Source organism: Anas platyrhynchos, chromosome 1 (assembly GCF_047663525.1).
Source record: "Anas platyrhynchos isolate ZD024472 breed Pekin duck chromosome 1, IASCAAS_PekinDuck_T2T, whole genome shotgun sequence".
Lineage (NCBI taxonomy): Eukaryota > Metazoa > Chordata > Aves > Anseriformes > Anatidae > Anas > Anas platyrhynchos.
In genome coordinates this window covers 193,783,448-193,805,313 of record NC_092587.1, presented here as the reverse complement: position 1 = coordinate 193,805,313, position 21,866 = coordinate 193,783,448, and the positions used below count along the sequence as shown (strand labels likewise).

Below are 21,866 nucleotides of genomic sequence, written 5' to 3'. Positions count from 1 at the left end.
TATTTATCTATGAGGAAGAAACAGAATAATATTAAGGCTTTTTGTCAAACTCTGCAAGAATGTAGGAACTTCCTTGGCTTTTATTAATCTTTTATTTCTTTCATGATGTGTCTCAAAGGGGAAGTTAGCTCCTCGATATGAAGCAAATTAAATAAAAACATCAAGAAATCCTTCAATGGATTCTGAATAAAATGAATACCTTATTTGTTCAGATGTCCTTGACAATCAGTCATTTCATACAATTCAATTTCACTTCAAGCTGGGTTATAAAAACACTCTAAAACTATCTGAGGAGATAAAAAACTTTTACCAGGAAAAAAAAATATAATTTCACTAACTGCTTTTATAATGCATTAGAAACTATGAGGAATTATTTAATAACACTTAACAAATAATAAACAGTGTGCTAACATGGATCCTTGTAGGCATGGGTGCTGATTAAGAGTAGTAAAGTATTTTGATTAATAAAAATAACAGAAAACTTCCTCAAATTTAAGAAATAGAAACCTAGGTGGTATAAAGCATAACTTTTGATAGCATAAAGCACATATTTGAAATTCACACTTTTTAATTCTTTCTTTTTTTTCTTTTTTTTTTTTTTAATTTCTCTTGAAAAGATGTTAACTTTAACATTATTACTGTACAGGAGAGAATTAAGTAGTTCTTCATTTTATCTCTGTGTATATTGCCTAGTGTTTTTGCCAGAGTGGAATTTCCAGAAAGAAAGAAAACCTGTACAGTCTCAAACATCAGAGGACACTTTCTACTTTGTTCCATTACAGCAAGTTAGTTTAGTTTAGCTCAGCTGAGGTTGGTGTACCTGACCAGACATATTGTGATATAATTGAATGCAGAGATTAGCCTTCACAATTTTTTCCATGTCATTATAGTTCTATGAACTGAATCATGTCTGTCCTAATTCTATTGATTTTCATTATGTGGTTATTAGTCTTGATAGTATGGATATCTAGGTATTAGGAATACTCATCTCTGCTTTTCTGTGATGAAATGGGTTCTGAGTGTGCTTATTCAGGTTGAACTCTAGAATATGTTATTTGAATATGTTATTAGTATTATCTGCAAACATACTGAGTAAGCATTTGAGTCCTGCATCCAAATCAGTTTTAAAAACATTAAAGAGAACTGACTCAATTTTAGGAGGGTTCCATTTTAAGTCAATGATCCTCCTGAGTCTTTACCACCAACTTGGAATATTCTAAGAATATTCTTGGAATATAGCTTATATTTGAATTGGGAAAATCTCTAAAAGAAGTGCAAGACTGTGAGGGAATTTTTGGAACTCCTCATAATACTACAGGACTGAACTTGAACTTGAAAGGATCCCACTTTGTTTTTTTTCAAGCAGATCCAAATTCTCTGGTAAAAGACCATTTGAACTCCAGAGACAATGATAAGACTGACAGACACATCAAAGTATAAAATGGGAATTGTATACTCCCCCTTTCCAGGGTACGGTTGGTAAAATAATCTGTTCACTACTCCTGTTTCTCCCCTAAAATTGTAGTGAGTTATTTTTATGGTGAGTCATCGTGTAACTGAAAATAAAAGACTTCACTCAATCTCTTCTTTTCTCTAATGAAAAATATATTTATATATACTTCATGGGAAACAAACATTTTGAAGAACCATATTCTTATCTGTTTCACTCTGGTTCTTGTATCTAGATCCTGCTACAAGGCTGTCAAAAATAATAGGAAGGAAGTCATAGCATTAAAAAACAAACAAACAAACAAAAAACTTTTCTTTAATACAAAAAGAAAACAAGGACATACATATAGTAGCATAAGGGAATTATGTCTTTCAATACAGAGTTCACATTAGTTACAGCCAACCAGTGGTCCTTCCACCTAAAACTATAAGTGAAAATCTGTAAGTAGGGGGGAAGTTTCATAACTCTTTTCAGAGAGTTTTATATTGATTGTAGCATGGCTCAATCACATTATCAAAAAAATGCAGAAATTCAAAGATGCTCTTTGCAAAAGATTTGGTCTAAAAAATTAAATAAATAAATAAAAATCAGAGAGAAAATATGCAGGGATGGTCTTTTGACAATATAAATGTGCTGAAACCAGGAGAACATCTCAGGAGCAACAGGTGAAAAGATTAGGTCCCAGTGTTCAATACAGAACAAAAACTCTTAGATTGTGAAAAAGTTTGCTTTGTGTTTATTTTTCTTTGAGTTCTGTTACGGTAACTTCATTCAAGGAGTTTTAATTGCTAAGTTTTCCCACTACTTTGTAGCAACTTTGTCTACTGGAAAAGAAGCTGTTGTTTTTAATTAGCTAACATAATTTAAGATTCTAGACTTGTACCATCTTGCACGCTTTCTGTAGTCATGTAGTTTTGTTTTGCTTCTCCTCCTGATGACTTATGAAACTATTAAATAAATGAAAGAGTTAACTGATCCAAATGCATAGTAAAGTCAAAAACATAAAATAAATGAACTGGAGAAATAGATGTTCCTCTCAATTCAACTCAGGATTAGGAATTACCCAAAGTATCAGTACAGGCTGGGGGACAACCTGCTGAAGAGGAGCTCTGAGGAGAAGGACCTGGGGGTCTTGGTGGATGACAGGTTGACCATGAGCTAGCACTGTGCCCTTGTGGCCAAGAGGGCTAATGGGATCCTGGCATGCATTAAAAGGAGAGTAGCCAGCAGGTCAAGGGAAGTGATCCTCCCCCTCTATCCTGGTCAGGCCTCACTTGGAGTACTGTGTCCAGTTCTGGGCTCCCCGGTACAAGAAAGACAGGGATCTCCTGGAAAGAGTCCAGCGGAGGGCCACAAAGATGATACGGGGCCTGGAGCATCTTCCCTATGAAGAAAGGCTGAGAGACCTGGGTCTGTTCAGCCTGGAGAAGAGAAGACTGAGAAGAGATCTCCTCAGCTTATATAAATATCTGAGGGGTGGGGGACAGAAGGATGTAGCCAACCTCTTCTCAGTGGTTTGTGGGGACAGGACAAGGGGCAATGGCTGCAAGTTAGAGCACAGGAAGTTCTGCACTATGAAAGAACTTCTTCAAGGTGATGGTGACTGAGCATTGGAACAGGCTGCCTAGGGAGGTTGTGGAGTCTCCTTCTCTGGAGATATTCAAGGCCTGTCTGGATGCCTACCAGGGCAACCTGCTCTGAGGAACCTGTTTTGGCAGGGTTGTTGGACCCGATGATCTTTCAAGGTCCCTTCCAACCCCTACATTTCTGTGATTATGTTACACGGAACTGTTGTTATTAAGATTTCATTCAGAAGTGTATGGGCAATATTTTAATTAACAGTGACTAAATTAAAATTTGTCCAAATTGATGACAAATATAATCTTAATAGTTGCAAATGTTTCTGAATAGCTTTTGTGAGACTGACCTGGATGAATGGGAATTGGTTGAGTCACTATCCCTGGAGGTCTTTAAAAGACGTTTAGATGTAGCTTAGAGATATGGTTTGGTGGAGGACTTGTTAGTGTTAGGTCAGAGGTTGGACTAGGTGATCTTGGAGGTCTCTTCCAACCTAGATGATTCTGCGATTCTGTGATTCTGTGAATAGCAGGCAACTGGAAAGAAGGAAAAATAAATATTGGCCAGAGATGTCTGGGGAAAAAATATATAAATAAAAAAAAACTGCAACAGATTTCTTATGCCAACTTCAGCACAGTCTCCCAATCTCCTCCCTGGTAAAAATGAAATGGAACAGAAAAACAGCAGTGATACTTTTGGCTTCCTGTTGACTTCCATTCTTAGGACTCATGCAAGAAAACACATTGTCTGGTGGAATGGAGTCCTGTTTTTTCTTGGTGTGTGTGGCTGGTAAGAAACATTCTTGCACATGTTCAATGTAAATGTTCAGGTTTTCAAGTTTTCATACATCTACATATGCACAAATCTTTGTAGGGGAATGTTATATACAAGATGTCCTCCCTCATCTCTGAATGTCCAGAGGACAAAGTTTGATTTCATCCAGCTCCAACTGTGCTAGGTTTAGCAGGACAGCTTAGATGTTATCTTACATATACATAAGAAAGTTGATGGGTTGAAGTCTAAGTTCTGTCTTAATAAAGACTTTCATATACAGAGGAGAAGAAAGAAAAGACAACCATCTTTGTTAGTCATTGTTAGTGCTTGATATTTCAAACACACATAAATAGAAATCTCCCCAGCCTAAACTGTAAATTAGAAACTTTGACCTTTTGTTTGGCACTAGAAAGTATCAATATCCTCCTCAGTGCTTTTTCTGTGTTTACCTTATTGATTTTGTGTCCTTAGTGTCCTTGCTTCTCACTGGCTCCAGTGTCCTTTCTCTTAGTCATAACACATCCATTTGTATTGAAAATAAACTGTTCTCAGTTTTATTCTCTCTTTAAGAGAGACAGAAATCTCTGATATATGTATGACACATGAGTAAAATAACCAGTTTTTTTAAGTGTTTCATGATCACAGAATCACAGAATCATCTAGGTTGGAAGAGACCTCCAAGATCACCTAGTCCAGCCTCTGACCTAATACTAACAAGTCCCCCACTAAACCATATCACTAAGGTCTTCATCTAAACATCTTTTAAAGGCCTCCAGTGATGGCAACTCAACCACTTCCCTAGACAGTCCATTCCAATGCCTGACAACCCTTTTGGTAAAGAAGTTCTTCCTAATATCCAACTTCAACCTCCCCAGCACAACCTTACCCATTCCCCCTCATCCTGTCACCAGCATGTGGGAGAACAGACCAACCCCCACCTTGCTTCAGCCTCCTTTAAGGTACCTGTAGAGTGCGATAAAGTTGCCTCTAAGCCTCCTCTTCTCCAGGCTGAACAATCAGAAATCTTATTTCTATAAAAGGCTTTCTAGACGGAGTTCAGAAGGTAGCTGCTGGAGAATTGAAATGGACTGTAAAGACTTTAAAGTGAGAATAGTAAAGTTTTGTTTAAGCTTTACTTAAACTTTTTTTTTTTAATTATTATTAAATTTGATCTTCTTCTATGTATACATGTATACCCCCATAATTAGGTATATATGAACATCTTAGCTCCCAAATGTAGACTGAACTACTAAATCCCAGATGCTGAGTTATTGAACTTCCTTTGTTATTTGGACAGATTCTAGCAACAGCTTCTTTCTGTCCTGTGATATCTGATGGGACTTTCTCTTGGAGAAATGTACAGAAACGTAGGTACATTAGCGTTTAGTGCATTGCTGAACAGAATTTCACATAAAAATTTTTAGGACTTTTCAAAAGAGATCAAGAAAAATCTCTAATGGAAAGAATATTGTGGATAATTATCATAAAACAATCATTCCCACAGTAAATTTTTAGAGGTTTACTGCACGTGCAGTATTTAGAATAAGGTCAATGGTAGGTGAGTCAATAAATTCTTCACAATGCACTGAAAAATTCCACTGCAGTCAGGATGTAATGGATGGGTATCATCATTATATTTGAATTAATTCAGTTTATACTATGATTGTATTGTCAGTGTAAATGACCGTATTCAAAGCTTTCTTTCCCAGATAAATATATGGAGACATTTAAAAGTACAGATCTTCAGGGAATTTGTTAAATATTCCTTTGTCAAAAAAATGCTACAATGGATAACCCTAGTTTGCATCACATTATTAATAGGAGATTATTGATATGACAAGAGCATACCTGAGCATTGCTGCAGCAGTTTCTTAATCAAAATCTTGGTTTTGAATCAAGATTCACCCAATAGATCAGAATTACCATGTGTTAAGAAACACATTTTTTGACCTGTGTAATTATTAGAAAATTCTTAGGGATTCCTCAGGAAGTTTACCAGAAATTGCCAGAAACACCCAAACAACTAAGAATAGCAATAGTTTTGTGATTAAAGTGCTATTTCAGCTGTAAGGGACACAGACTAACATTCCTACATCATTTGGCTAAGATCAGGTATCTCATCCAAACCTCTCAGGTAAATACTCTTAATCACTGAATTCTGGAGTTTGTATCTTTTGCTAGCAAAATAATGTAAATAAGTAAGTATAAATCTGTCCCTAATCTTTCTCCTGAGTATAGGAGTTCTTTGGGTTTCATTTTCTCCCTAGCACTCTGATGACATTATATTCTTATATTCTTTTATTTCTACCACCTTAAAAGTTTATTAGTCAAGTGTCCCCTGTAACCTGCTCCATTCAAAATAAGTTTCTGAATTAAGTTAAAGAGCTATTACTTAAGGAGTTTGAAACAAGCCCAGACCATTTTAGCTGAAAGCATTTAAGGGGCCATTATAGAAGCGTATGCTCTGGGAGTTTCAAGAGTGTAGTTAGTACCTGGAAGATTAATGGAATAGAAGCATTAGCCTCTACACATCTGAGGTAAGGTGATGTGATGATTTCTCAGCAGTTTGATTTTTTTCCCCATGAAGACGAAAAGTGTACTTGTATAGATACAGTTTAGACTCACAATTTTTCTACACTCTTTATTTAAGCTTCTAAGTCATGGACTGGCAGACAAAAAGAAGAGGCAGAGCATTATTAAATTAAATTAAACTTATTTTATGTTTTGTTGTTGTTGTTTGTGTGTTTTTAGATTTTTCATTATATTAGTTTTCCTTATATTAGTTGGAGAATATGTAACAATTGCTCTGTGATCATTGCATCATTGTAAAATATATCTGAAAGAGGGTATAGGAAAGTCATCTCTTCTATAAATATTAAGCTCCATTTCTGACTGTGTGACTTAACACACCATTCATTTTAGCAAGATCAAGCTGTGCTTAGTACAGGAATACGTTCAGTTCTTTAAATTGGTGTCTTTTCAGTAATTGTAGATATAATAGATAATATAGATATAATAGAAAGATCATTAGTGTTCCAGTCCAAACTCATCTGGCCAGGAAATACCCTGGCTGGACAGCAATATAGAGTGCTCTCATTCCCATGCACACTGACAAGGCAGAAACCTGGAGACTGGAAAATGCCAGGGAAGATGACTTGTCTCCAAATGAAGACCAGGGATAAGATTTACTTGTAAACTATCCAGTCTAAGGAAGAATGAATCACTGAGGTCACTTCTGGGAAGGCAAGAAATGGAAGATTGTCACAAAGGAGGTGTTTTCATGGGAAGGGCAGACATGGGAACATGAGAACAGCTCCCTGTTCCTCTGTTGTGCTCAGACCATGTGATCTCTGTGATTTGTTAGGATTTTGAAAATCATATATTATGTTTTTATTCTGCTGATCAGTTTTATTTATTGCTGTATTTCATGCTTAATAACTGGAAATAAAAAAATGTCTAACGGAATTTTTTATGGCCTTAACCAAACGATGAAAGAGAGTCATGTGTACCTCTGAGAGATTGATTCTAATGTACATAGCTCAAGGCCTCAATATTTCTTGAAAGTTTGGGTTCTTTTTAACACCTGATGCAAATGAACAAAAATCTTGAGAAAAAGCACACAAGGGTTATTTTGCTATTACTGACTGATAGTGACCAAAACAGAATTTGGGAAAGTTCAAGAGCCTGGAGGTACACTAGTCATAGCAAAGCAATTATAATGTAACATGGGAAGGTAAGACCTTGATTATTCCTTTAAAGTCTATGCAAATGTAATGTCCTCCTTGGTCTCAAAGATCATAAGTTCTTTGAAATAAGATGAAACTTCAATCATAAGATGAAAAATATCCCTTTGCAATAATAAACTTTTGTTTCCTAATTTTCACAAGGAGCATTGATAACATGGGGACACCATGCAATCACTTAGTAGTTTTTCTGCATTCTTTTGCCAGTTGCTGCAGGCATATTGCTTGCTAATGTAACAATAACCCAGAAGAACAGTATATGGTACAAAATATTAGCAGATCATTTCATTAGGAATATGAAATGATTACATGATTTGCAAAGAGCATTCAGTAGTTGTATAGATTGTACCTACTAAAGGGAGTTACATTAAAAACATAAGAACTGAAACATAATACTGTCCTTTAGATGTGTTCATAAGCATTGTATTATTTTAAGGGCATGAATAATTTAATTCTATTTTAAGATGAATTTTTCAGGGATAAAAAAGGCAAATATTTAATTCCATATGACAATTTAACAAAATTGTTTTTAGGAATAGTCTTACATTAAAGCACAGTTAAAAAAAAATAATAATCAAAGCATAAAACATCTGAGTGAGTCTGTACAGTTAACAGTTGGCAGAGTGGCAGAGGCTTAAAGGGAACTGAGGAAACTCCTTTAAAAGAGTATAAGGCTATATTATTCATGCTAAATGAATTATTTTCAACAGTGTTTACAAAAGACCTTGAGGTTTCCATAACTGAAGTTTCAACAGAAGAAATTTTACATGAAATATAGACATTACAAATAATAATAAATTACCATGACTAAACACATACAGTAGTTTTAAAGGAACCAGGAATCACCATTTTCCTTCGCTTGGCTTCAAATTTAGAGGATGGGCAGGTAGAAATTCAATGAAACTCAATGATTCAATGAAATAAAATGCATTTTTTTAAATAGGACTTTAGAAGTATCCAAGGAGTAAGTAAGCCTGAATTTTATAGGAAATGTCTTGACAGAAAATACATTAAAAATGCAATTAGTAGAATCATAGAATCATAAAATGGTTTGAGTTGGAAGAGAGTTTAAAGATTATCTACTTCCAACCCCCCTGCCATAGACAGGAACACCTCCTACTAGACCAGGTTGCTCAAAGCCCCAGCCAATCTGGCCTTGAACAATTCCAGGGATGGGGCATCCACTGCTTCCCTGCGCAACCTGTTCCAGTGCCTCACCACCTTCTGAGTGAAGAATTCCTTCCTTATACCCTATCTAAACTTACCCTCTTAGTTTAAAACTGTTTCCTCTTGACCAATGATTACACCCCCTGACAAAGAGTCTCTCCGCACCTTTCCTGTTGGCTTCCTTTAAGTAATGGAAGGTTGTTGTCATCACCTAGACTGTGTTTGTGCTCAGGATTCCACTGACCCAGGTGCAGGACCTTGCAGTTGGCCTTGTTGAACCTCATGAAGTTGTCATGAGCTCACCTCTCAAACCTATCCAGGTATCTCTTCCCTCCAGCATGTGACCATGCTTCTCAGCTTCGTGTCATCGGCAAATTTGCTGAGGGTGCACACAATCCAACGGTTCATGTCACCACCAAAGATGTTAAATAATACCAGTAGGTATGATCCTGTGTATCACATAACCATACGGTTACCATATATCTTACCATATATCCATATACCATGAACGTGGCTTTTAAAGAGGGCTTTTTAAAAATAAAATAAAAGATGGCTTTTATTTTAATATACAACCTCACTTTCTATAAAACATTCCTGAAGAGTCAGGGACAATATGAATCGGTGAATAGGAGAATCAGCTAATGGTTTGGGTTGGAAAAGACCTTAAAAGTCACCTAATTCTATCCCTAAGCCATGGGCAGGGACACCTCCTACTAGACCAGGTTGCTCAAAGCCCCATTCAACATGGCCTTGAACACTTCCAAGGGATGGGGCATCCACAGCTTCTCTTGGGAATCTGTGACAGGGCCTCACCACCCTCACAATAAAGAACTTTTATTTGTCTAATCTAAATCTACCCTCTTTTAGTTTAAAACCATTAGTCTTTGTCCTATCTCTACAATCCCTGACAGAGTTCCTCTCCTGCTTTCTTGTAGGCCCCTTTTAGATACTAGAAGTCCACTGTAAGGTCTCCCTGGAGCCTTCTCTTCTCCAGGATGAACATCCCCAATTCCCTCAGCCTGTCTTTATGGGAGAGGTGCTCCAGCTCCCTGATCATCTTCATGGCCCTCCTATGGACTTGTTTTAACACAACGAACAAAACAAGAAAAATCTGTGATATAAAGATCCTCAGCTTCCATATCGGCATGTTGTTTTCACTTCCCATCTCAAAGTATCAGGTAATTTGAAATGTCATAACATGGTCACTAGGAATGATTTCAAGTTTACTAAAGATTCTGTGTGAGGAAGGATTAATAATCTTTTTATTAAAAAATAATATTTTTAAAATAAAATTCAAGACTGAATCTTTCAGTCTGCAAAAGACACAACTAACAGGGAATATGACAAATATCTTATAAATTCACAAATGACTCAAATGAGATGAATCAGAAACTGGTGTTCATAAATGTACTCACAAAGTCAGGAAACAGTAAAAGAAGTCACAAGGAGCATAATTAAATTATGAAATTTATCAACATAGTATGAGCCACTGGGGACGTTCTTTTATGACAGATTAGGCTAGGAATTATTTCAATTTAGGCTAGGGAAAATGTTAATTGACTAAATTCGGGTGATGTCCTGACTATTTGAATACCCAGGACACAAAGATTAATTTTTTATTATTTTTTTTTCCTGCAAAAGCAAAAAGCAAAACCTTTTAAGCTTAAATGATAGAACTGATTCAGAATGTGCCTTTTCATTCAAGGGTCGGTATTTCAGTCAGTATTTCTCAAGGAGTTCATGAAACAATGTCAAAACATTGATTTGGTCATGATTTTGAGGAAAAATAGGTCGCACATGTTACAATTGTTAGTATATATATTACTTGCATAGCTATGATTTTTATTTTAAAGAAATCTACTGCTACATACAGACACATTATTTACAGAATAACATTCTTTTGATTTGACACATTTAGATTTTCTCAGTAAACTTTAGCCCCTAAAGACATGTATGTTTAGATGTGTATGCATTCTCATCCCGAAATAAACATTTTATTTTTTCTATGAAAAAAGGCAAAGCTGTTTACCGTTCAGCCTTTTATATATATGATTTTTATTCCCGCAATTTATAGGTTGATTTTCTTTCTGTCTCTGCATGCTGGTGTTCTCTCAGCTGTAAATCTTATATTCCCTTACTTCCATGTTCCTACTTATTTCTTTATTTTCTCTTGCATAAGATATCTCTTATCCTTTTCTTTTTCTCTTTAAGTCGCTGGCTCTGGAATTATTTGGAGAATCTTGACTGAATTTTTTAGATTTAGATTAGATTTGTCTTGCTGCCAGTGTATCCACAGCTCATTTTTCATCTTCTGAATAATACACTTTCTTTAATGTAGCTGCTGAGTACTGCTTACCCCAATAGCCCGACGTGTCTAACAGAACAGAGTTGTTGGCATCATATATTCTTTTCCTCCCTTTCACACCATGATACTTCCTCTCTCTAAGACATATCAAATAAAAACCTCTCATCTCACCTTTCATAACCTGCCTCCTTCCCCCACTCATTTCTAATTTTCTAAACTCTTGCAGCTCTCCAAAATGTCAATCACTCCACAGCAAATTCTTCATAACGTTGTTGATGGCATTGTTTATATTTTCCACATCCCTGACTGTTTTTCTCATTGTGTACCAAGCATGTTGTCTTGATTAAATTAACCATTTTCCATATTAAAATGACTGTTGAAAATTAAATAACTAAATAACTGAACTTTTTGTGTTTCTACATATCTGTATTTGCATCTGTGCACACAAATGTTGAGTTTTTCTTGCTGATCTTGGAAGGTCCTCAGTTGAACAGAACATATGTGTATTTTTTATTATAATTATAATTATAATTGTCACTGCACTGATAAATAAATATTTGGTCTAGGAAAATTCTCATCCTTCTTAAATCTTTCAAAATGTAAATATGGACCTGTGTTTGAGAAATATTTTTTTTTCTTAAACTTGCTGTAGTGCTGCTGGTAGCCCTGAAGAGCATTTTAAAATATGTACTGGATCTGAGTAGAGCAAATCAGATGAACCAAGGCTATCTCCATCAATTACTAGCTTTACTGCTGGGCAGGTTTAAAAAGCAATCCACATGGTTTGTTCTGTGATAATCTCATGTATGGAAGAGTGGTGATATTTCATATTTTAAACGTTCCTTATTTTCCAGGTGTGATGGGGGAATATGAACCAAAAATTGAAGTTCATTTTCCTTACACAGTTACAGCAGCAAAAGGAACTACCGTTAAGATGGAGTGTTTTGCGCTTGGCAAGTAAGTGCAGATTCTTTTATAATTAGACATCATTGTCTAAGATGTGACATGCCTAATTTGTTACTTCATTATTTTGCTGGATTTCATTTTCACACAGCCCTTACTGCATACTCAAAGTAACCAATTGACTAAGTAGCCACTTAAGAATTCCCTGCCCAACCATTTACGTGAACAGTAATTCAGTTAAGTTAAAAGACTCCATCAAAATGAAAAGTAGTGTTCTCACAAATAAAAAAAGTTAGTCAGTGAAAATTTTATCACATTCACCTATTTATTAACTGTGATAATTTTTAATCAATAAATTCCATTTTCATCTGCCAAAATTAGTTGGAGAATAAATAGGATGAGTAGCTTTTTTTTTTTTTTTTCAACTGCATTATTTTTGTAGAAATATTATGAACATAAGAGCACAAAGGTCTAACCTTTCTAACACACTCTGTGGAACTGGCATTTCTCTAATTTCCACCTGACCTAATAGCACTACTAGAGAGCAGGTGTTTCATATTCATGTCAAGTGTTTTGTTTATATATTTATTGATGAATGAGTTTAGGGACAGAATGGTTTTATAAATACTACTTTGCTGTTTCATACAAATTAACTAAGGAGTGAAATGATCGCTGTATACTATTCAGATCACAGAATATAAAATGGAACTGATAACTTGATTTTGTTGTGGCAGTAGGTATTATTATCATTGTAAAGAGTAAGTGTGGCAAAGGTAGTGTACGGTCAGAAATAAATAGTAATTCTGTTGATTCAAAGAGTTCATTTTTGCCTCTTTATATGTATGTAGCTTAAAAAAGGTGTTCCATCATTGACATTTCATTACAGATATATAAACAAATACAAAAAAAATATATTTTTTAAATATATATACCATAAAAATCTGTGATGTGTGTATGTTGAAAGAAATCTCACTGTATTGAATTCCTTTATATTTCTTTTTATATTGGTGTTCCTTTTGTTCATCTTTCCCCCTAGTCATACTGCTCAGTATCATTTATCCTGCTTGGTTTTCTAGTTCTTAGATTATTAGGGCACATACAGGTCCTCACAGGCTGGCTTGGATTTAGAAACAGTGGGAACATTTGGCTTTGTAAAATTAGTAGTGAAATTTCACAACTCAGTTATTCTAGGGCATGGGATACTGCCCCATGGCAGGGGTACTGTATCCTCCAAGTCTTCGTTCTTATTTACCTAAGTAGGAAGAAAGCTTCAGAAGAAAAGCAATACATCATATTCCTGGGGATCACCACTGTACCTTGCTCAGAAAGTCTGATTTTCCAGACCAGCCTGTCTTCATGACTTGAGAGTGGAGAAGAAAAAAAAAATGTATTTATAGTCATTGTTCTTTCTTTTTTTTATTTTTTATTTTCTTTTTATTATTATTATTATTTTCTACTTTTTTTTTTTCCTTTTTGGTTCAGGTTTTTCCCTTAACAGTTCCTGTTTACTACCTGGATAAGATTTGTCTTTAACTTGCTTCCCTTCTTGCCTGTTTCTACTGACAATCCAAAATTATGTGACCAATATCCAGGTAATCTCAATGATTTATGATACAGAGAGTGTTCATAAACAATTACAGAGAATTTTCTAAAATATATATATATATATATTATTATTATATCTATTTAGACCCACTGACCGTAAGGAGAGACAGGCTCAACTGAGCTATACAAAACAAAATGTAGGAGACCATAGCCTACATGCAGGTGGCCATCAGGCAGAGAAAGTGTTTTTTTTTGTTTTTGTTTTTTTTTTGCAAATTCATGCTCTACATAAATGTTAGCTGTAGTTGAGAAAGCAAATACAAGGAGAGAACTTATATGTATAGGGTCTTATGTTTTAAGAGAAGCAAAGAGAAGCAAAGAAGCAAAAATCTCTCCAATAGAAGGAGAGATTAGCTGAGATGCTAAAATAAGTGAGGAAAACAGCTGCTCTGTAGAGGCAGGTGGCCCCAGACTCTCTCCTGTCAGCAATGCTAACTAGTTTTCTGCCAGGTCAGTAGTGACAACAAGGCCCTTTCAGACTCCTGGCTATGGCTGGAACAGTAACTGACATGTTGTTTTTTTCCCCCTCTTGTTGGAACTACAGTTGCAGGCAGATTCCTACTCAACTGTCACTTTCCAGAAAAGAGGAGGTAAGCCAACTGTTGTCCTTCACAATGACTGCTGACAGACAAGAAAAGCAGCTATTAATATTTTCCATCAACAGCACCTCAAGATTTAGTAAACTCTCTCAAAAAGAGAGTTCACACTATTCAAACTGCTACAAAATAAAAGTGACAGTTGACAGGAAAAGCTTCAATTAGCTGGGCTCATATTTGGAGCTAACCTTTATCAAGAAAACAAAACAAAACAAAAACACCTGATCCATCAGAGAATTTTAGGTTATCAAATAAGTTGACCTCATTTGCTGCTATTACAAGCAACTACTTTTACCATAAATGCTCCTTATCTTCTTTTTGCAGCCATTAATCAAGCCAGCTGAATTGAAATTGCTTTCAACCTGATATGGTCATAATTACATGAATGACATTTCAGGCCTCATTTGAAACCTGGAGGCTGAGGTGGAAGGTGGAAATACATCAGATTCCTTCCTCATTTTTATTGCTTTCACTTTCTTCCCCATCTCTTATTCCCAATAGCTTGTACAGATATTTTCTGGTTCTCCTGCCAGGGGTATTCATTGCCAAATTGAATCAGCAGCTAATTTGTTTTTTATTTAGCTTTCTGAATTTTGGAGTTTTGAATTCTGATTGTAATTAAAATGATGGTTATTGCAGTCTCAGAATCAATATGCTGCTGTTTTTCTCATGCTTTAATATATCTGTTCTCAAGCACTGCTCTCTGCTACTTATGTAATTGTCACAGTGATAGCCATTCCAGAAAGATTTCTTGAACCAGACATTTCAGAGATATTCCAGAGAAAGCCTAGTCTTTAGTTACAGATTAATGATTTATTAATAGTGTTTATTTAGAACTGCCAGTCACCATGGCTGTAGAAATTAAATAAACTGGAGCTGCTCAGCTTTTGTCTCCAAACTTACTTAATTTCTTAACAGACAGAAATTGTCTGAAAAGGATTTTAGTCTAACCCAAGCAATATGCTACAATTACAAGTAAAAATATTATGTTACAAATACCACTTATAAATATATTTGTTATTTCTAAAGAATTAAAAGTAATACAGAAGTGAAAAATCTCAAAATCATGTTATTTATATTAGGTAATACTGCTTATAATGAGAATCACTCATTGACTAAGAAATCACAGCATTTATCCATGATTTACTGTTGAGGTATAGGAAAAGACATAACAGACAGAAAAGTCCAAAATAAATTTTACTGTTATATATATCTGAGTGTGTATTTTGCAGTTTAGTGATATTTAATGTTTTGTGCTGGGTTTTTATGCTGTCCCACTTTTGTTGAAAGGTCATTTTTATATAGAGAATTACTCATCTCCACAGAAAACTTGTGTATTGATTATGTCTACATTTGATATGTATCTGTAGCACACAGATTCAGTTACATTATTTTAATTAGGAACACCTGAATTTTCATTTCTTTCCTAACAAGGCAGATGATTTTTTTAATAAAAATAAAATAAAAAACCCTCTTGCAATGACAAAGTATTGACATCTATTTTTTGAACTTTTTGTAAGGACATAATATATATTCTTAATTTACATAATTGCTAAATCCTGATCAAGATTTAGATTAAATATCGTTAGATTAAACTTAAAAAATAATAATAGTAATAGAAAATATCTACTTTAAATCTTACTGAATGGAAGAATTCAAAACAAATTCTTTTTTTTTTTTCATAACTTTTTTTTCATAACCAATGGTATGTTAGTATTTGCTATCAATTTTCACTGATTATATCTTGTTATTTAAAAAGACAAGCAAATATGTGATGAGCTTATTGTTAATGATATGCTCATCTGTAGTCCAGATACAGATTCTGGACAAATTCGGTTCTCTAACAAATCCATCATTCCAATGTTAACTTAAATTTATTATGTAAATCAGAAAGACAAATCATGGCCTCATTCTTTGTGTAGGTTGTGGTAAAGAAAACACGATTTTCCCCATCAACAGTCTAGCATAGATCAGAGTATTCCTGCTCCAGAAACACAATTTCTCTGGCTTCTGTCACTGCAGTGACAGAAGTGACTGCATTTGCACTTTTTCTTAAGTATTACAAAATTTGCCTCCAAGAACATCCAGAGGGAACCAGTTAATTCTTTCATTTCTCATTTCCTCTTCTTTCAAAAGGAAGAATTCCGATGACATCATTTTTTTCCCCATTAGAACAATGTGAAAATCATAATGCTGAAAGGTAAAAGGACTTTAAAATCTGTCCTCACTACATGACGTGGTTTTTTAAAGTGTTTATTAAAAAAAAATAATAAATAATAATAATAATAATAATTAAGAGGTCTTCACAGCTCAGACAATGGCATAGGACTCCTTGTCCAAGCTAGTATGAATATTATGCCCCTGTTCAGCAATCAAAAAGTCTTGCCCTCAAAGGAAAGTAGCTCAAGGAAAAAAAAAAGAAAAAAAAAAAAAGTGTCACATATATTGCTCTTTTCCTTTTTATTTTTCTATTTTTTTTTTTATTTTTTAGATTGTATTTAGATTGTATTCTGTTTTCAGTTTCAAATAAACTGAATTTCTAAACTTTACATCTAAACATACTTTTTCACACTGATACTCTAATGTCAAATTGTGTACCGTGCACTCACTTTACATATACCTCACTCCTCAACCTTTTCCTCATTGTGATTTGGCCATGCAACATAACATACAAGCATTCTGTTTTGTTCTCCATACAAATCTGTGCGTCATTGGTTTCCTGACTTCAGCCACGAAATAAAATACGTTTTGTATTATGATATTGCCAAAATCCAATTTTGAATGAGTAATCATACTTTATTTCCTATTAGAAAAAAATAGAGGACATAGGCTATACCTGTACTTACAGGTTTTCAAAATTTTCAGTCTTTTCATTTCAAATAGGATTCCTGGGCCACACAGACAGCCAAAAGGATTGTTTGTAACAAAAGAAAGAAAAAAGAGTTTTATCTATCCTTTTTCCACTATGGCCTTTTTTTAACCACATAGACCAGCAGACAGGGATTTTAATCGAATCAATAATCAATAGATAACCATTCTTGCAATCATTTTTTCTTACATCCCATACACTTGTTTTTCTGTATTTTTGAGTGTTTCATGCTTGTGCTATTTCTGTACAATAGTAACATCTACACAGTATGTCAATATTCTTTATAAATGTTATCTTAGTTGACTTTACTGATGTATAGACCAATAGACCATGTCCTTACTGAAAAATAATCTTAAAGATAAGAATAAAGTAGAGATATTGACTTCTTTTTGTTACATTTATTATGATGATGTTGTTATGATAGAAGCATTGTTCATGCTGTTATAGACAATGTTGCTTTAATAATTGTAGATTCTGTTGTAAACTCTATTTTGAAGAGCTTTATAGCTCAGTCATAAACATTCATCTGTAATATGGTCTGCAAGAACTCAGCTGATAGTCCATTTTATTTATTTATTTTTTTTAAGGAAATAAAACAAAAAAGAGGTAAAATTACATATATTTAAGTTACAAAACTGAATTAAATTTTGTGAATCCAGGAAATGTTGTAAAGTGTTCTTCCTGAAATAATTAACTTTTGGAACAAATTCTGGTTTGTAAATATCCCACAGTTTTAAATCCATGGAATGTTGAATTTTATCACCTAGATTTGACTTTTTAACTGATTTTTCTAATAGTTATTCATGCTTTACTTAAAATTGTGTTATTTATTTTATGTCATTATCAGTATTTTCATTATACAGTATGTACAGAAAGCTTACTGAAGATTTTACAATATGCAGACATAAATGCAAAATGTATTTGAATAGGTGAATGTAATATCTAAGCAAAGATCAGAGTGATGATATAAAACCTGTATGATCTGCTGGAAGGTATTTTGGACTTGATGATCCTTAAGGGTCCCTTCCAACTCAGGATATTCTATTCTATGACTGGAACCGTGAAGCATGTGCATGAAGTATCTGCAGAAGTTATTTCTGCTTGAGTCACTGAATAAGAAAATGACATAGAATAATGGCTATAAGGAAGGCTAACTATTGCATATCTTTTTGTAGGTGTAAAAATATAGACTTTGCAAGTGTCGCGTTAAGGGGTGTAGCTGATTAACCGTTATGGGCCCAGTCGGATTCAGGGTACTGAACCAGTCAGATCTGGGGGCCGGTCGGACATTCACCAATAACACGTTAACCGTCTGGGGGTCCGGTCAGACATTCACCAATAACGCATTAACTGTCTGGGGTCTGGTTGGATTCAGAACACTGAACTATCACTGTCACGGATAACCACCCTTACCCTAGCTACACTTAATGAGAGCTATCACAATGCAATCAAGTATGGTTTATTACAGCAACAGATAACCAGGTTCTTTTGTATTGCCAGTGATAGTGACTGTCTGCAAAAGCAAGCTAGCATGCATGAAATACACAGGTGTTACAGGTGTTACAGGTGTTACAGGTGCTCAGTCTAGAAATAAACATGCTAAAAGGATCAAAAACTCTAGAGAGATCTATAAGCAAGTGTTCAGATCTCACCCAAAGGTGTCCCAATGGGGGGGAAGAGAGGCTCAGCCTGTCAAGTGATCCCAGGAGTCAGGAGGTCCTAAGGATGTTGTATCTCCCCTGACGGTGGTATCTTCCCTAACATCCCCTCTCTCTTAGGCCAATTTATATTATTTTCTATCTTTTAGGTGGAGCTTGAGTGACTCTAGTCAAGCATATCTTAGTTATGATTGCTGAAAAGTTCTCCCGTCTCCATTTAAAGTAATAGGCTCCGAGAAATTCAGAGCACATGCTCGGTGAGGGGTGGTCGCACCTTGGAGGTGGGTAGCTTTTTGGATGGAGGTGTGTTTTGGTATTATAATGATTTTATAATGAGCAAAAAGTACACTAGGGTACAGCATTTGTCAAAACATGATAGGTCCTTGGCTCAGGGTGGCAAAAAGTGCAGTATCAGTCTTGGTGTGCACAAGAACAATAGAGTCCCCACCTGGTTACAGAGCCTAGTCATGGTGTCTCCACTCCATTCTACGCTCCATACTGTTCCTTAGGGCTAGCACACCAAGTTTCCCCAGAGCGATAGCATCTAAGGTTGGAAGCCCAGGGAACACTCAGGTAATGCAGCTATGCCCTACCCTGAAAGCCTCTTCAGTGCTGTACATTTTCTTTAAAACATGAATGTTAGTTTTATTTTCCTAGTTACTTCAGGCAATTACACCACAGCAAGTCCACATGTTAAAAGGATGGTTCTGTGAGATCTGATTAGCAAAAAGCTTTACAAGGATTAGAGAAATTTCAGAAAAGAAGAAAGGCACTCAAGAAGTACATCTTTGGTCAAAGGTTTTATAGTGTTTGGTTCCTCTCATTTCTTATATGTATATATATATATATTTTTTCTTTGAAATTTAGATATATATACAATTTCTTTCAGGAATATAAAATTAGAACAGAAAATAATCTGACAGTAGTGAGTCACAGATCCAGGCTGAACAGCTCTCTGGCTAACATGTTCATCTGGTCTTCCAACATAGGTGAACAGAATCTTATAGTATTGCCCCATGCTGTTTCTTAACTACAAAGAACAAAATTTAACCCTCTCTGCTATTCATATTTGTAAAATATTCCTTTTCCTTTCAGTCCACCAGTTAAAACTGTGTTCCAGGCCTTTTCTATCTCTCTCCCTGACTTGCATCCTTCTGTTGTTTGATCTTGACAAATCCAATATGACCTTGTTTGTATTCATCCAGAAGGTTGCAGAACTGGTATTCATGTGTTATCTGTAGATAACAGTGTTCTCTGTGTTCTTTGCGGGTTCATACCCAGCAGGAAGCATCTCCTGCTTTAAAATGTCAAGAGAAGCAGAAGAGAGCAGCCTGTAGCCTGACCTCTTCACACCAATACAGTATAACAAAAGGTCTTGTGAGAATTTCTATTAGTATGACCAATTTGCTGACATAAATCTCCTTACTATACATTCCATTCCAGCCCTTGTATTATGCTAAGGAATTACAAACCTAATGCACTAATCACAGTTTAAAACAAACTTGAAGTTAATCTCTGCTAACTGTACTAGGCTGCATCCCAGGGTCATTGATATGAGTGAAAGGTCAAGGTGAAAAACGGCAGCTGAATATTCATAGAATCATAGAGTCATGAAATGGTTTGGGTTGGAAAAAAACCTTTAAAGATCATCTTCTCCACCCACCCCTGCCATAGGTAGGGACATCTTTCAATAGATTAGGTTGCTCAAAGCCCAATCCAACCTGTCCTTAAACACTTCCTGCAACAGGACATCCACAACTTCTCTGAGCAACCTGTTCAAGCTTATCACTATCCTCATCTTCAAAAATGTTTCTAATATCCAGTCTAAATTTACCTTCCTTCAGTTGAAAACCACTGCCTCTTGTCCTACTCTACTGGGTCTGGCTGGAATGTTAACTTTCCCGGCAGCAGCCCACACAGTGCTGTGCTCTGCACTTGTAGCTGGAACAGCAGTGTTATCACACCAGTGTTGTGTCTACTGCTGAGCAGTGCTGGCATAGCATTGGGACTCTCTCTAACCCTCCTAGGGGGTGGGCAAAAAGTGAGAAGCTGCCATCACCAGGGCAGCTGACCTAAACCAACCAAAGGGATATTCCATACCATATGATGTCACACTCAGCAATAAAAGGTGGAAACAGGAAGAAGAGGGGAGGGGTGGGCTCTCATTGTGAAAACGTCAGTCCTCCCAAACACCGGCCACGTGTGTTGAGACCCTGCTTCAAGAACGTGGTCAAGCATCACTCATTTGTGGGAAGTAGAGAGTAATTTCTTTCCTCTGCACTTCCACATAGCCTTCATTTGTTTTATTTTTTTGTTTTCCTCCCTTTTTATTCCTTTCCCCCTCCCTTTTCCCCTTTCCTTTTTTTTTTAGTTAAATTGTTTAGTTCATAATAATCTTTCTTTAATTATTATTATTATCATTTCCCTTTAATTAAATTATCCTTATCTCATCACGTAAGTTGTTCTTTGATTTACTTCTCCCCCTCCTCATCTAAGGAGGGAGAGGGAGAGAGCGGTTGTGGTGTTTAGCTGCCCAGCACAGTAAAACCACTACACCTACCACTAAAGGCCTTTGTAAAGTCTCCATCCTTCTTTAGAGCCCTCTTTAGGCAAAATAAGATCTCCCCAGACAACTCTTCAGGCTGAACAATCCCAACTCTTTCAGCCTTTCTTCACAAGAGAGATGTTCCAGTCCTTCGATAATTTTTTGAGTCCCTCTTCCGGATGCACTCTAACAGATCCATGTCTTGTATTGACAGACCCAGAACTAGACACAGTAGAACAGGTGGGGTCCCACAAGAGCAGAGGGGTAGAATTCTCATCTTGACTTTCAGGCTATCTGCCTTTTTAGGTAGCCTAGTGTATGATCAGTTTTCTCTGCTGAAAGCACACATTTCCAACTCATATGTGACTTTTAATCCACCAGTATCCACAAGTCATCCTCTGCAGGGCTGTTCTTAATCCATTAAACACTCAGACTCTACCGATATTGGGAATTGCCCCCAGTCCACATGCAGGACCACGTAGTTGGCATTGTTGTACTTCATAACGTTCACATGGGCCCACCTCAAGGCTAAGTCTATCTGGTATTCCTTCCTTCTAACATATAACTCATATTTCCCTCTAAAATATTAACTCCTATTAACACCACTTAGCCCAGTGTCATCTGCAAACTTACTGAAGGTTCAGTCAATCCCACTGTCTATGTCAGTAATTAA

The 21,866-nt window shown here is 35.7% G+C and overlaps 1 protein-coding gene across 4 annotated transcripts in view; it reads left to right on the top strand.

The window, feature by feature from the left end:
- The window catches only part of CNTN5 (contactin 5), a 698,727-nt gene that overhangs the window by 522,440 nt on the left and 154,421 nt on the right, over nucleotides 1-21,866 (top strand). For all 4 annotated transcript variants that reach the window (XM_038176391.2, XM_072032765.1, XM_072032763.1 and 1 more), the window contains one exon: nucleotides 11,872-11,974. In XM_038176391.2, coding sequence (XP_038032319.2) covers nucleotides 11,872-11,974 — 103 coding nt within the window. The remainder of the gene's footprint in view (nucleotides 1-11,871; nucleotides 11,975-21,866) is intronic.